We start from the raw sequence: 11,724 nt of genomic DNA, 5'->3' as shown, positions 1-11,724 counted from the left end.
GGACCGGCCGCCGATTCACTTAGTTTAGGACAACATACCCCATCACCCCCTTGTCGAGCCGACCTTGTCGTTGCCCCATTCCCCATCTGCCCATGTCTTCCACAACACCTCAAAAATGATTGTCTGTGTTGCAAAGCCACATCCTCACTTCTTGCCCTCTCAACGGTGTGTAGCTCAGCAATGCAGCAGTTGTCCGGCCCGCAGCATCGCGCTGCTGCCAGCTCATAGCAAAACGTGCGCGAGCTTGCGAAGAGCATGCATACTACAACACAACAACCGCAATCGGTCGACTCACAACACAACTGTAGCATCGATCCATGGTTCGGCTTGCAGTGTCCTGAGTGGCGCCTCGCATGCAACACAGTTAAGAATTTTTTTTTTTGCAAGGGATTTAAAATGAGAGTTTATTCTGAAGTAAATCAATTGGGAGATGCTTTTCTAGTCCCATATATGTTTCCTATCTTCCATATGAAAACTGTCAATTCTCAGAAGATCCATCGTCTGCGGCGATGAACAAACACGTTGGCGGACCCTCCAAAATTACGGCACCGTCGACATCTGTAGCACTGGTGGGTTGGTTGGCCGGCCTGCAGCACCGGTGGGGCGCTTGCAACACTCATGCCTGAACAGCGAACTGGCCTGCATCAGCAGTTGTCGTATTCGCAGCATGTCAGGCGTCCTTGCAGTAGTGGCGTGCCATACACACACACAAAGAGAGAGAGGAGAGTGAAGGAAGGAGTGTGGTGTTTTTTAGCAAAAAAAATCTGAACATGTCAAAAATCACAAAATTCTAAAGGCTTGTGTTCATAATAAAGAAAACTTGTCAAAAATGTCTGAACATGTTTTTTTAGAAAAAAAAATCTGAACATGTAAAAGACAGAGCACATGTGGGAATGTTGTTGTGTGGACTAACTTGGTACCCTTGTTTTTAGAAACAGGTACCGTTGTTTTTTGAGGGAGTGTGGTGTGGGCTAGCACGGAGCACACTGAAGAGGCCCATATGCGTGTGTTAGCAAAAAAAATAAAGAGGCCCATATGCGTGCGCGTATTCGGGACGCACGACGGAGCGAGCTCACAACCGCCGTCAGAAACGAGCCCCGTGACTGCTCGACTTCTCCGGCGAGCCACACGGTGCTCGGGGCTTCCGGCGGACGACGAGGGGGAGCGCCGCGAGCGGGAGGCTACGGCGTACGCGGGCGGGATAGCCGCCGGAGCAGAGGGCAAAGGAGTGGCATCAACCGGCGGCGACGGCGAGCGCGGGGATCCGGGGAGGCCGATGTAGCTCAGCTCGTCTGGCCTCCGCCACTCGGGCATTCCCCGGAGCGCGGCGGCCACCGGCCGGCGGCCACCGACCAACGGAGGAAGCGCGCCGTCGCCGGCCGGCGGCGAGGGGCGCATGGCGGAACGGCGGCGGAGGAGGCAGGGGCACTTCCTCCACGCGCGCCGTACTCCGCACGGCAACAGGGCAGGTGCGCGCCCGCCCGCGCGGCGCGTGTGGGCCCCACCCGCTGTGGCTCGTCGAGCGGGCCCGGTGGCACGCGCCTGGGCCGTTGGATCGGCCACAGCTGGCACGGGCGGCGATCCAACGGCTCAGGACGCTCGCACGCGCGCGACGGGGGCGAAGGGAAGGAAAGGGAAGGAGACGACGGAGGCCGCGGGTGCTTTATTTGCTGCGCCTGCGCCTGCGCCCGCCTGCAAACTCTGCTCTTCTCTGCTGCACAACCGCCCCGCTTTTGATCCTCCGTAGCGAAGGAAGGAAAGGTGAGGCGATCAACCTGCATTTCCCCTCCCCTCCCCTCCCTCGCTCCCCATCCCCTCTCTGGTTTCGTCCGCGTCCAACCTAAACCCCAGAAACCCAAACCCCCGCAGCCGCAGGGTAAGATTCTTCTTCCTCCTCTCATCACCGCCTCTGCTCTGTTCTTGCTTCGTTGCATCATGCGGTGGTGGTGGTGGTGGTGGGGGGGTTTCTGTCCTCCGTCCTTCTCGATGCTGTTTGGGCGCTGCTGATCGAGCAGAGGGCTGCGCTTCTTGAATCTTCAGAGTCGAGGCCTCTTTTTCTGTGCGTGCGGATTTTGCTTCGGGCCTGCTCCCGTCTCGTGTTCCTTGCGCTGCGTCGGCAATTTTCAAGTTGGTACACAGGACCGAGGCTCCGTCGCGATTTCTCTTCACCCTGCTCGATCCTGCGTGGTTCGTTTTTGTCGCTGCCGCTGCTTGCATTCGGTGGTAATTTTCCTGGAGGAGGACCAACAACACCGAGACTCCATGGTGATTTCTGTTCACCTCTTCGGTCCTGTTTACGTTTTGGTTGCTGCCTCTGCTGCTTTTGCTCTTGCATTTGGTGCTTATTTTCCTGGACATGGAGGAGGACGAGGAGCACCGAGACTCCGTGGTGATTTCTCTTCGCCTCTCCGGTCCTATTTAGTTCGTTTTTGCTGTCGATGCTGCTCTTGCTCTTGCATTTGGTGGCGATTTCTGGGGGAACCCCATCGTCGTTGATCTCCGTTCGCTCTCTTCTGCATCTTGTCTGGTTGCTTCTGCTCTTCTCATGTTACACTGGCGGCTGATGGTGGTATTATTGTTGGAGGAGGAGTCTCACGAGCACCACGCTGATCTCCATTCCTGTTCTCTTCTCCATCCCAACTGGATACTATTCAACTCTTGATCTTCCCATCGTTCTTATCCCTGTTCTTATCGGCAACTCTGATGATTCTGGTGTCGAGAACTCGCTCTTTCTGCATGTGCCACAGCGTGTGGATTTTCTCTTCGAAAACAAAAACAGCGCCCTCTTCGTCCTTCCGCTCTCTGGAGTGCTAATTATTGTTCTCAATCCATCTCCGTGTAGTATCTCGCGCATCCTCCAAGTTCCTCAGAAATTGAGTTTGTCTGTACTTCCTTGGTGCTAACGTGCACTGCAACCTTGAGATCTATAAGTTCTTCCTTGTTATGAACGAGTGTGCTGACGTGAGTTATTTTGATATGTATGCTGTTGGTGGCAAAGCCTTGATTCCGTTTTGATCTGCATTGTGTTTGTGCACCTGAGTAATGTAATTTTCTGATTATATAAGCATACCTTATGCACCCAGGGGCCCTTAATCCAAGCATGAGTTACCAACCTGCCAATCTGCAATTGAAAAATCTATAATATATTCAAATAGCGGCATAGATATGTTTTCCATTCTGCAGTGTGCCAGTGTAGTTCCAGTTCACATGCAGTAACATGATGGCAGTTATTTAGCTGTTTTTCTATCGTTCCTTTATCAAGTTTGCTGTCATATATATGCGTTCTGCAATGCAGTGACAGTACATTCAGTTTACATGCTAGTTTTTGCTGGTAAGGATTTCTAGGCTATGGTGTTTATACTGAAATCTTTCAGGAAAGCAAACCCAGCAATGGGTGATGCAACAACCAAGTGTTCTGCTGGAGAAGAGAATGACAGAATCAAGTATGCTATGTCATCTATGAAAGGATTTCGTGATGAAATGGAAGATGCTGTGAGTAATATTGCAGTACTTTGTAAAATTGTTGAGATGATAATTCTGCAGATGTATATAATCAATTTTGCTTTGCTATTGTGGTGAAATACTGAATTTGATCCGGACCCTTCTTATTTGCAGCTCACAGCTGTCCTAGATCTAGATGGTTACAGTTCCACATCATTCTTTGGTGTTTATGATGGCCATGGAGGTTTGATCTTCGTTCTGATACTGTTAGAACATATTCTAAAATTTTGTGCTGTTAGCATAACTGACCATTGCATGCACTGTTTAAAGGAAGCCTTATCATAACATCATAGCATCTGTGTATTACACTATATATGTGCATGCTTTGTACGTTTACTATTTGTCGCAAATTTTGGCTGTCAAAATCTTGTACAATCATGATGAAACAACTGTGCAATGATGCTTCAGTTCAACATGAGACCAAGTTTTGCAATCGGGTCTGAGCTGATATATAAACAGCGAGGGGCCAAACATTTATTCGATCTTATTTTTGTTAGGAGAGGAGAGGATTATGTTAGCAATATGTTCAGTAGTTCAGTGTGCTTTTTTACAGTAGTACACATGTATTGAAGGGATATTTCAGCTAGTGTTTGTCTTCGCACTGTTTTGATATATGACCTTGTATAGGAAATTAGGAATATGGTTGATTCAGCCTTCGTTTTCTGTTATATAAGATGGTCATGCAGAGTTATTTGTCTCTGTTTCAGGAGCTGATGTAGCATTGTATTGTTCAAGGCAATTTCATATTGAGCTCACCAAGGAACCAGACTATGGCAACAATCTGCGTACCGCACTGGAGCATGTGTATTTCAGGTTATTTTCTAGATGATTAAATCATGTACGCTACATATATAAGTACAGAAGAAAGTGACATATGGAACATGTGTGTGCAGGCGCATACAATATCGGCACAGGCATGCAGTTTTTCAAAAATTCTGAATTTTAGCTATAACACTCACCTGTAAAATTTCATTAAAAATATGACCAACTGTGGCCCCCACAAAAAACCAAGCATTAAGTGCCTCTAGACATGTTCACATAATCTTCACTCATATATATGCACTTCTTGTTCAATATTGGAAGGTAAAAGGGCCAATGCTACAGTGTTCGAGAAAGGACCAATGTTATACCCATTCCTTCCATAGTTGCAATTGCTACCTAAGTTCACTTATTGTCGCATGTTTGGATATGGAATACATAATTGTTTCATGCCTCCATAGTTACAATTGCTACATAAGTTCACTTATTGTCGCATGTTTGGATATGGAATACATAATTGTTTCGTGCCTCCATAGTTACAATTGCTACATAAGTTCACTTATTGTCACATGTTGCAGAATTGATAAGAAGTTGAAACGATCGGATGAATGGAAAAGGGAGCCAGCTCATCCTCCTGTTAATAGAACTTGGAAAAACTTGCTCAGGGCTGCTCTTTGTGATCCTAAGGTAACACTGAATGTTCTTTAAGCATTTAATTGTCGAAGAAATTAAACAAAATTTATCTCTCGGATAATGCTTCATACGGAAGGGATCAATGGGTATGATAAGGAGGATCTACTGTACTTTTACCGGATGTGCTTTGGAGTTGGTACTGATATATTTAACTCATAATTCCAATTTGTGTTCCATCAAGTGTCTGGTTTACCAAATTGGAAGGCAAACGTTCCTTTATGTTTCTCATTGCACCTTAGTAGTTACCATACTGCCAAAATTGAGGTGTGTTTGAGTTGACATTTGTTTATTACACCGTTTGCTTCTTTTATCGAAGGGCACATGGGCAAATTCCTTCCCTGGTGGTGTTACTTACTTTTGTTTCTTAATAGTCTGTTTTTCCATATGATTTTGGATTATTATTTTCTGTAGTATTACTCAGTTTGGAATTTGTTTTGCAGGAACGTTATGTTCCCCCCCTACAGGAAGGAACCACAGCATGTGTGGCTCTCATTAGAGGTAACCAGATTATTGTTGGAAATATTGGTGATTCCCGTTGTGTACTCTCAAGGAATGGTCAGGTATAGTGACTATTTTCTTGTCAAATTTCTGAGTGGGGCATCCTGTCATAATGAATGTGTCCAAGTAGTGCCTGACAATTCTTATATGCATTTTATCGGAAGGCAAATGATCTATCCACCGATCACAAGCCAGACCACCAACAGGAAAGGGCGAGAATTGAAAGGGCAGGAGGTCAAGTAACCAGGGATGAGAACCCTCAGAGAGATATCACAGGACGACTAGTTAGTATGGACTTGGGCATCCATCGCATCGGGGGGAAATTAGCCATATCCAGAGCGATTGGTATGGTATTTATCTAATTTCCTTTCATTGTTGGATACAATCTATTCATTGCTGATGGGCATTTTGACTACTTGCATGTCAGGTGATTTTCAATACAAGCAGAACAAAACTTTGTCTCCTGCAGAACAAATTGTGACATGTAGTCCGGACATTCGCACTGTAAGTTTGTAACTATGTTGCGTTAGCTCAGTGTAAATTTGTTTCTGATGAGTGTTTTTGATGGAAATGACACCATGTATTTTATTTTTTCTAGGTGGACATAACTGATGACACTGAATTTCTTATTATAGCAAGTGACGGTATCTGGTAAGTCTGAGCTAAAAATAACACAAAAGACTGTTTCATTGTGATGACTTGATTCTAAATGCAATACTTGATACATAGTAAAGTCACTCCAGTTACCTTACATGCTTGTTTCATCTTAGGCCAGTATTATTTATCACTCGCGTTTTTTACATTTTGGTTCAGTTAAGTTCGATCCGCACTGTACTACAATGGTCTGAGTTTGAGCCACTTCATCACCATGTGTAATTCAGTTCCCAATTTCTCGAACCGGGGGATATTAAGTTCTTTTTCTGAGTTCTGAAAGGGCAACATCTGTCAATTCCTGGGTTAATTATTGCTTTGTAGTGCATAGATGAATTAAATTTGATGGTTCCGTATCATGTTGATTTGCTATTTGGAAATGGTAGCATGTTTGATTGCTCTTCTTAGTGCTTGATGAAGCATTTATTTTGTTCCAATATAGGAGTTGTGCCATGTTTTCCGTCCACGTGGATGAATGCTAAAACTAATAGTAAGAGAGTAGTCACCAAAATCTGCTAGTACCCATAGAGACAGATCTTTGTTCTCATGTTTCATAGTACTCCCTCCGTTCCAAAATTCTTGTCTTAGATTTGTCTAAATACGGATGTATCAAGTCACGTTTTAGTAGTAGATACATCCATATCTAGATAAATCTAAGACAAGAATTTTGGGACGGAGGGAGTAATATAATTTCGTTTATATATTGCCATAACAAAATTACACATCTCTTGTTTTTCTTCTTCTCCAGGGACGTCAAGTCAAGTCAAGAGGCGGTTGATTTTGTAAGGCAGCGTTTGCAATCCGTGAGTCTTATTTCCTCAACTTTTTTCTGCTTGTGAATGAGACTAACAGTACATTTAAAAGAAACATCCTACCGGATGAAAGAAATTTTATCGGGTAGCATAACGTTGTTGAAGGAATGACTCTGCACATAGTAACATTCGGTGGTTGTATGCATATGGGCTGGTTTCCATTTGCAGATGGAATTGTTGTTCCTGTTGGATTGACATATGGTGTGATGAACGCAGGGGGAGACAAATCTGCGTGCCATTTGTGAGAGACTTCTTGATTCATGCCTGGGCCGGAGAATGAGTGACAATATGAGCGTGATAGTGGTTGAGTTCAAGGAGGGCGCCCGCGCCAACCCCACTGCCACTGCTGAAGCCAGGGCTGACGAAATCGAGGTCAACATCGAAGTGGGGCAGTCCAGCAGCGCAAATGTGGAAGGGGGGCAGCCCAGCAACGGAAATGATGACGACGACGGCTCTGTCAACGGCTGCATAGGATGCTTCGGCCGCTTGGATATGTTTGAGGCCGGCGAGGACTGATGGGTGAGCTGTGCACTTACAGTTTTGAATTTTTGATCAAGAAGTGAAAGGTGATCCTGAGCTGGGATGGTTTACAGTGCTATTTTTGCTCTTTGTCGGAGACAGAATTCGTGTAGGATGATATGGTACCACTCTTAGGGTCTGAGCTGGGATGGTTTACGTTGCATTGTACTCCCTCTGTAAACTAATATAAGAGCGTTTAGATCACTATTTTAGTATTCTAAACGCTCTTATATTAGTTTACGGAGGGAGTACTAGTTTCGCTGGAGATTTTGCTTGAGAGCCACTTGGATTCACGCACTCTGTTTTCTTCTTCTTCACATCTTGTCTTGGATATCAAAGATGCTTGATGGGGTAGTATAACTATGGATGTTTACTGCCTTGATGATAATTCCTCTATGCAATGCAGTATTATGCTCTCTATGTTTTCTTCTCTGGTGTGCTTTTTGGATCATCAAGTATATATATTTTTGAGTTGGAATCATCAAGTATATAATGCAAGTGTTATTAATGGGCATTAGACTGTGATCTCAGTTAGCTTTAGATGAGAGTGGCAGCAGCCTGCATTGCATCAAATGGAAGGAATTCAACGACAAGCACGAGTTGCCTTAGAGCTCTGCCATATTCGCCATACACTCCTTCTCTTCATAATAACCGTCATTGTGGAGGATAGAGGTGAGAAAACTCATCCTAACAGAATCTCTATACCCGTGTCTACCTCTAAAAATTATGGAGTTCATTCAGAAACTGGATTGGGACGCTGTTTTTGGGTGCAGTCCAAAATCCAAACACAAACTTTGAGGGCTTCTTTCTCTCTCTGCCAATGATAAAGTTGCTTGTACCACTCTAGCAGTCGTGCTTCCCGCCCATTAATGGCGCCCATCGTGTGTCCAACGTGCCCACAGTTGTTGCCGGCCATTTTTCTCGTCGCTTGCGCCGTTTTCTGTCGAGATGTCCTGACACACAAGGCCTATCTAACCGCGTGTTGCTAGCGGCTATGAAACAACCACCACCAAGGCATGTATAGACACTCATTTCCTTCTAGGCCTCCCCTAGATCTGCCCTCGGCCTTTTTCTATGCCGCCATCTCACCACCCTCCTCAGGCATAGGGAATCGTGTGGTTCCATTGGGCTCCATATATTTGAGGAGCTACTGTGCCAACGAGATACGACTGACCTCGAAGCTCATGACATGGCTGGTGTCAAAGGACGAGGCTCCCGTCCTCCAGGCTTGTGGAATCCCACCTGTTGTCGAGCCAACATCGTGTTATGGACTCACAGCTAGGGAAGTTAGGGCCGCCCGCCACACCATCTGTCCCGCTTTCTTCAATGAGTGGCTTCACGAATATGAATGTGCTGATATCTGCATTTTGCATCACATTTTAATAAGTTGAAGGCTCATCTACCATGTATGTTCACGGGGCTACTTCATCTTTATCTTCTTGCAAGGTTGCATTGAAGGGGCCAGAAAGCTGACAGAGCCGAAAAAATGAAGGTTTTGTGAGGGAAAATACCCATGAGCTAGAACATGGGCTCAGGTGGCTTGTGGGCCCCACATTCCATGGCCACACGCCCTAGACCCTGGGTGCGCTGTGGCTCAAAGCTCGCCTAGCCGCCTCTTTGCTACATATGTCCATCATCTACTCAAAACCATCACAAGATATTTTTTGTTTTCCGTTAAGAGGGCAGAACATACAATCCTACTTTTCTTCCCCCTAAGGGTTAATCTATTCGGATTCAGTACCTTCAACTGGGGAATTGAAAGCCCTCATCGTCACAATTGCTAAGTTGGATGACTAAGGGCATGTACAATGGTGAGAAGAAGTAGCTTGAGGCAACTACATTGATTTTTTTTCTCCCCAACGCAAGCTACTACTAGTGGGGCTCATCAAGAAATAGAAAAAAGAAACTTTAATACATACTAGAAGAATTGGGCGCGCTTTGCTACGCCGTCGGCGTATTTAGATTTCTTAAAAAAAATACCCACTCTGTTTTAAAATATGAAGTGTATTATTTTTTTAAAAAGACAAACCTTTTATGTTTGATCAAATTTGTAGAATATATATCAAAAACCATAATATCAAATCGATATGATTAGATTCATCATGAAATGAATTTTCATACTTTCTTGTTTAATATTGTGGATATCGATATTTTCCGCTCTGAACTTGGTAATCTTTTAAGAATTTGATTTTCCAAAAAAATTGAAACCCCTTATATTTTGAACTGATGGAATATTTAGTTTGCCGGGTGAGGGAGATGATGTAGTGTATTTATTTATAATGTGGTGATTTGGTGGGTCTTTTGTGGTGTGATTATGTGTTATCCGCTAACTAACCTATATTTATGTGAGAGAATTTCTGCATCGACGGTTGCATGTATTATATTGGTGCTACACTCACACATGATAGCACTTTTTTTAAGGTGGTGAAAGGGCGTGCGGGATTGATATATTTTTGTACGCCTATTGTTATTTATTGTTTTGGAAGGTTGTTGGCATGATCAAATTCAAAATTTAATACCTCAATTGAATGAAATAACTTCAAAATTAGGGAACATAGTGAATTAAAAGAATTGAATGAAAAAGCTCCTTGAGAAATTATTGACCCGATCAAAATTAAGTTATCCAATTGTAAATTGTAGACTTCAACTAATTGTGTGGCCTTCAAAATTAGAAAGCATAGTGTATAGTATAAAAGAATTGAATGAGAGTGTTGACAAATTGTTGATTATCAAAATTGGGTGACCCAATTTCAGTTGGAGACCTCAATTTAATGTTGGCTCTTTAAAACTAGCGAGTCTAGTGTTACAGCGGTATAAAAGAATTGAACGAGAGTGTTGAGAAATTATTGACTCGGTCAAAATCCGGTGACCCAATTCCTACTAAAGACCTCAATTGAATGTTGGCTCTTTGAAACTAGGGAGCATAGTGTTATAGTGTATAGTATAAAAAATTGAACGAGAGAGTGTTGAGAAATTGTTGACTCGGTCAAAATTGGGTAATCCAATTTTAATTGGAGACCTCAATTGAATGTTCGCTTTTAAAACTAGGGAGCATAGTGTTATACTAGAAGGGTTGGGCGCGCTTTGCCGCGCCGTTGAATTTGTTGTGATTCTTAAATTTCTTTACTTGCTCTATTTCAAAATATATGGTGTATTACTTTTTTGAAAAGTCTAAGCTCTTTAAATTTGATCAAATTTATAAAAAAATATATCAACATTCATAATATCAAAACGGTGATATTAGCTTCATCATGAAATGGATTTTCATTTTTTTATTTAATATTGTGGATGTCGATATTTTTTACTCTGAACTTGGTCAAAGTTAAAGAAATTTCACTGAAAAAGGGTTCCCCCGCTTTATATTACAAAGCAACCAACCGATACAGCCAAGGATAGGTGCTGGGGCGTAAGCAGCACAATCACTCTAAAAAAACGAAAGAGAAACATCAAGAGAAAAGAATGCCGACAATGGTGGATCGACGGAAACGAAGAAGCTTCACGACCACTGCGTTCACCGAAGGTCTCCCACCAAGCTCCAAGGCTCCGAAGCACCGATACCCATCAACACCTCCAAAAAGGACCGCGACGATGATGACGCTGCTGCCAAGGGTTTCCCCCGATACACGACGAGGCGAGAGGAAGGGTTGCCCCCGACGCCCTCCAGGAAGGTCCGGCGGCACCCATCGGCGTCGTCGCGTCGGTGTCGGACAGGCCGACAGGGGTTTTCCCCGATCCCAACCTTCACCTCGGATGCTCCAGAGCCTGCCACCAAACCGACCACCATCTTGCGCCAACATGGTCAAGAAGCCTCCACATCGTCTCACCACTTCACCACGAAATGAGGTCTGCACAACAAGGAATAGGAGTCGGGACTAGGGGCCGCAGCACCGTTGGCACACGGGAGGGCACAACCTCCATCGTCAACGACAATAGCCGACCGTACACAATAGGAGGAGCATACCAGGGCCGTGGGCCCACAGGCCCGACCGGGATCTTCATGCCCGTAAAGCTCCCGCCACCGCGCTGCAGCAGGCACGCCGTCGGCGTCGCCGCCCCCCGTCCGAGCTCCTCCTCCTCCTCACCACACAGACAACGACGAAGCCACGCTGGGGACCGGCTCGCTAGGACCCATATGGGGCCCGCAGGGCCCAGATCTGGGCCGGGGGCGCGCCGCCAGCCAACCCGCGCCACCACGCCGTCTCGCCGCGAAGGGGCCGCACCACCACCTCGCGTGCCGCCGGCCACTTCCGCCGGGTCGCCGGGCCGTCGTCGAGCCGAGGAGCACCGCCGT

General features: G+C 45.2%; 1 protein-coding gene across 2 annotated transcripts; it reads left to right on the top strand.

Moving 5' to 3' along the window:
• Positions 1-1,662: 1,662 nt before the first annotated feature.
• On the top strand, positions 1,663-7,832 carry LOC119293675 (probable protein phosphatase 2C 21). Of its 2 annotated transcripts, XM_037572057.1 has the most exons (11): positions 1,663-1,761; positions 3,375-3,492; positions 3,616-3,685; positions 4,209-4,314; positions 4,839-4,947; positions 5,394-5,513; positions 5,616-5,796; positions 5,879-5,955; positions 6,050-6,102; positions 6,851-6,905; positions 7,131-7,832. In XM_037572057.1, exons 2-11 carry the CDS (start codon positions 3,391-3,393, stop codon positions 7,428-7,430), a joined length of 1,173 nt encoding a protein of 390 aa, XP_037427954.1. In that variant the 5' UTR covers positions 1,663-1,761; positions 3,375-3,390; the 3' UTR covers positions 7,431-7,832. The 2 variants fall into 2 exon arrangements, with proteins under 2 accessions (XP_037427954.1, XP_037427953.1); XM_037572056.1 differs by lacking the exon at positions 1,663-1,761 and having other exon boundaries at positions 3,349-3,492.
• Positions 7,833-11,724: the final 3,892 nt, after the last annotated feature.

This window comes from Triticum dicoccoides, chromosome 4B (genome assembly GCF_002162155.2).
Source record: "Triticum dicoccoides isolate Atlit2015 ecotype Zavitan chromosome 4B, WEW_v2.0, whole genome shotgun sequence".
NCBI lineage: Eukaryota > Viridiplantae > Streptophyta > Magnoliopsida > Poales > Poaceae > Triticum > Triticum dicoccoides.
This window is presented reverse-complemented; position numbering and strand designations above follow the sequence as displayed.

What these genes read in the sequence shown, in the direction of transcription:
- LOC119293675 (XM_037572056.1), top strand. Translation starts at nt 3,349, where the DNA reads ATGGTGTTTATACTGAAATCTTTCAGGAAAGCAAACCCAGCAATGGGT. An exon ending in CTGCTCTTTGTGATCCTAAG is followed by an intron (nt 4,948 to 5,393) that starts GTAACACTGAAT and finishes TTTGTTTTGCAG; the next exon opens with GAACGTTATGTTCCCCCCCT. An exon ending in TAAGGCAGCGTTTGCAATCC is followed by an intron (nt 6,906 to 7,130) that starts GTGAGTCTTATT and finishes TGATGAACGCAG; the next exon opens with GGGGAGACAAATCTGCGTGC.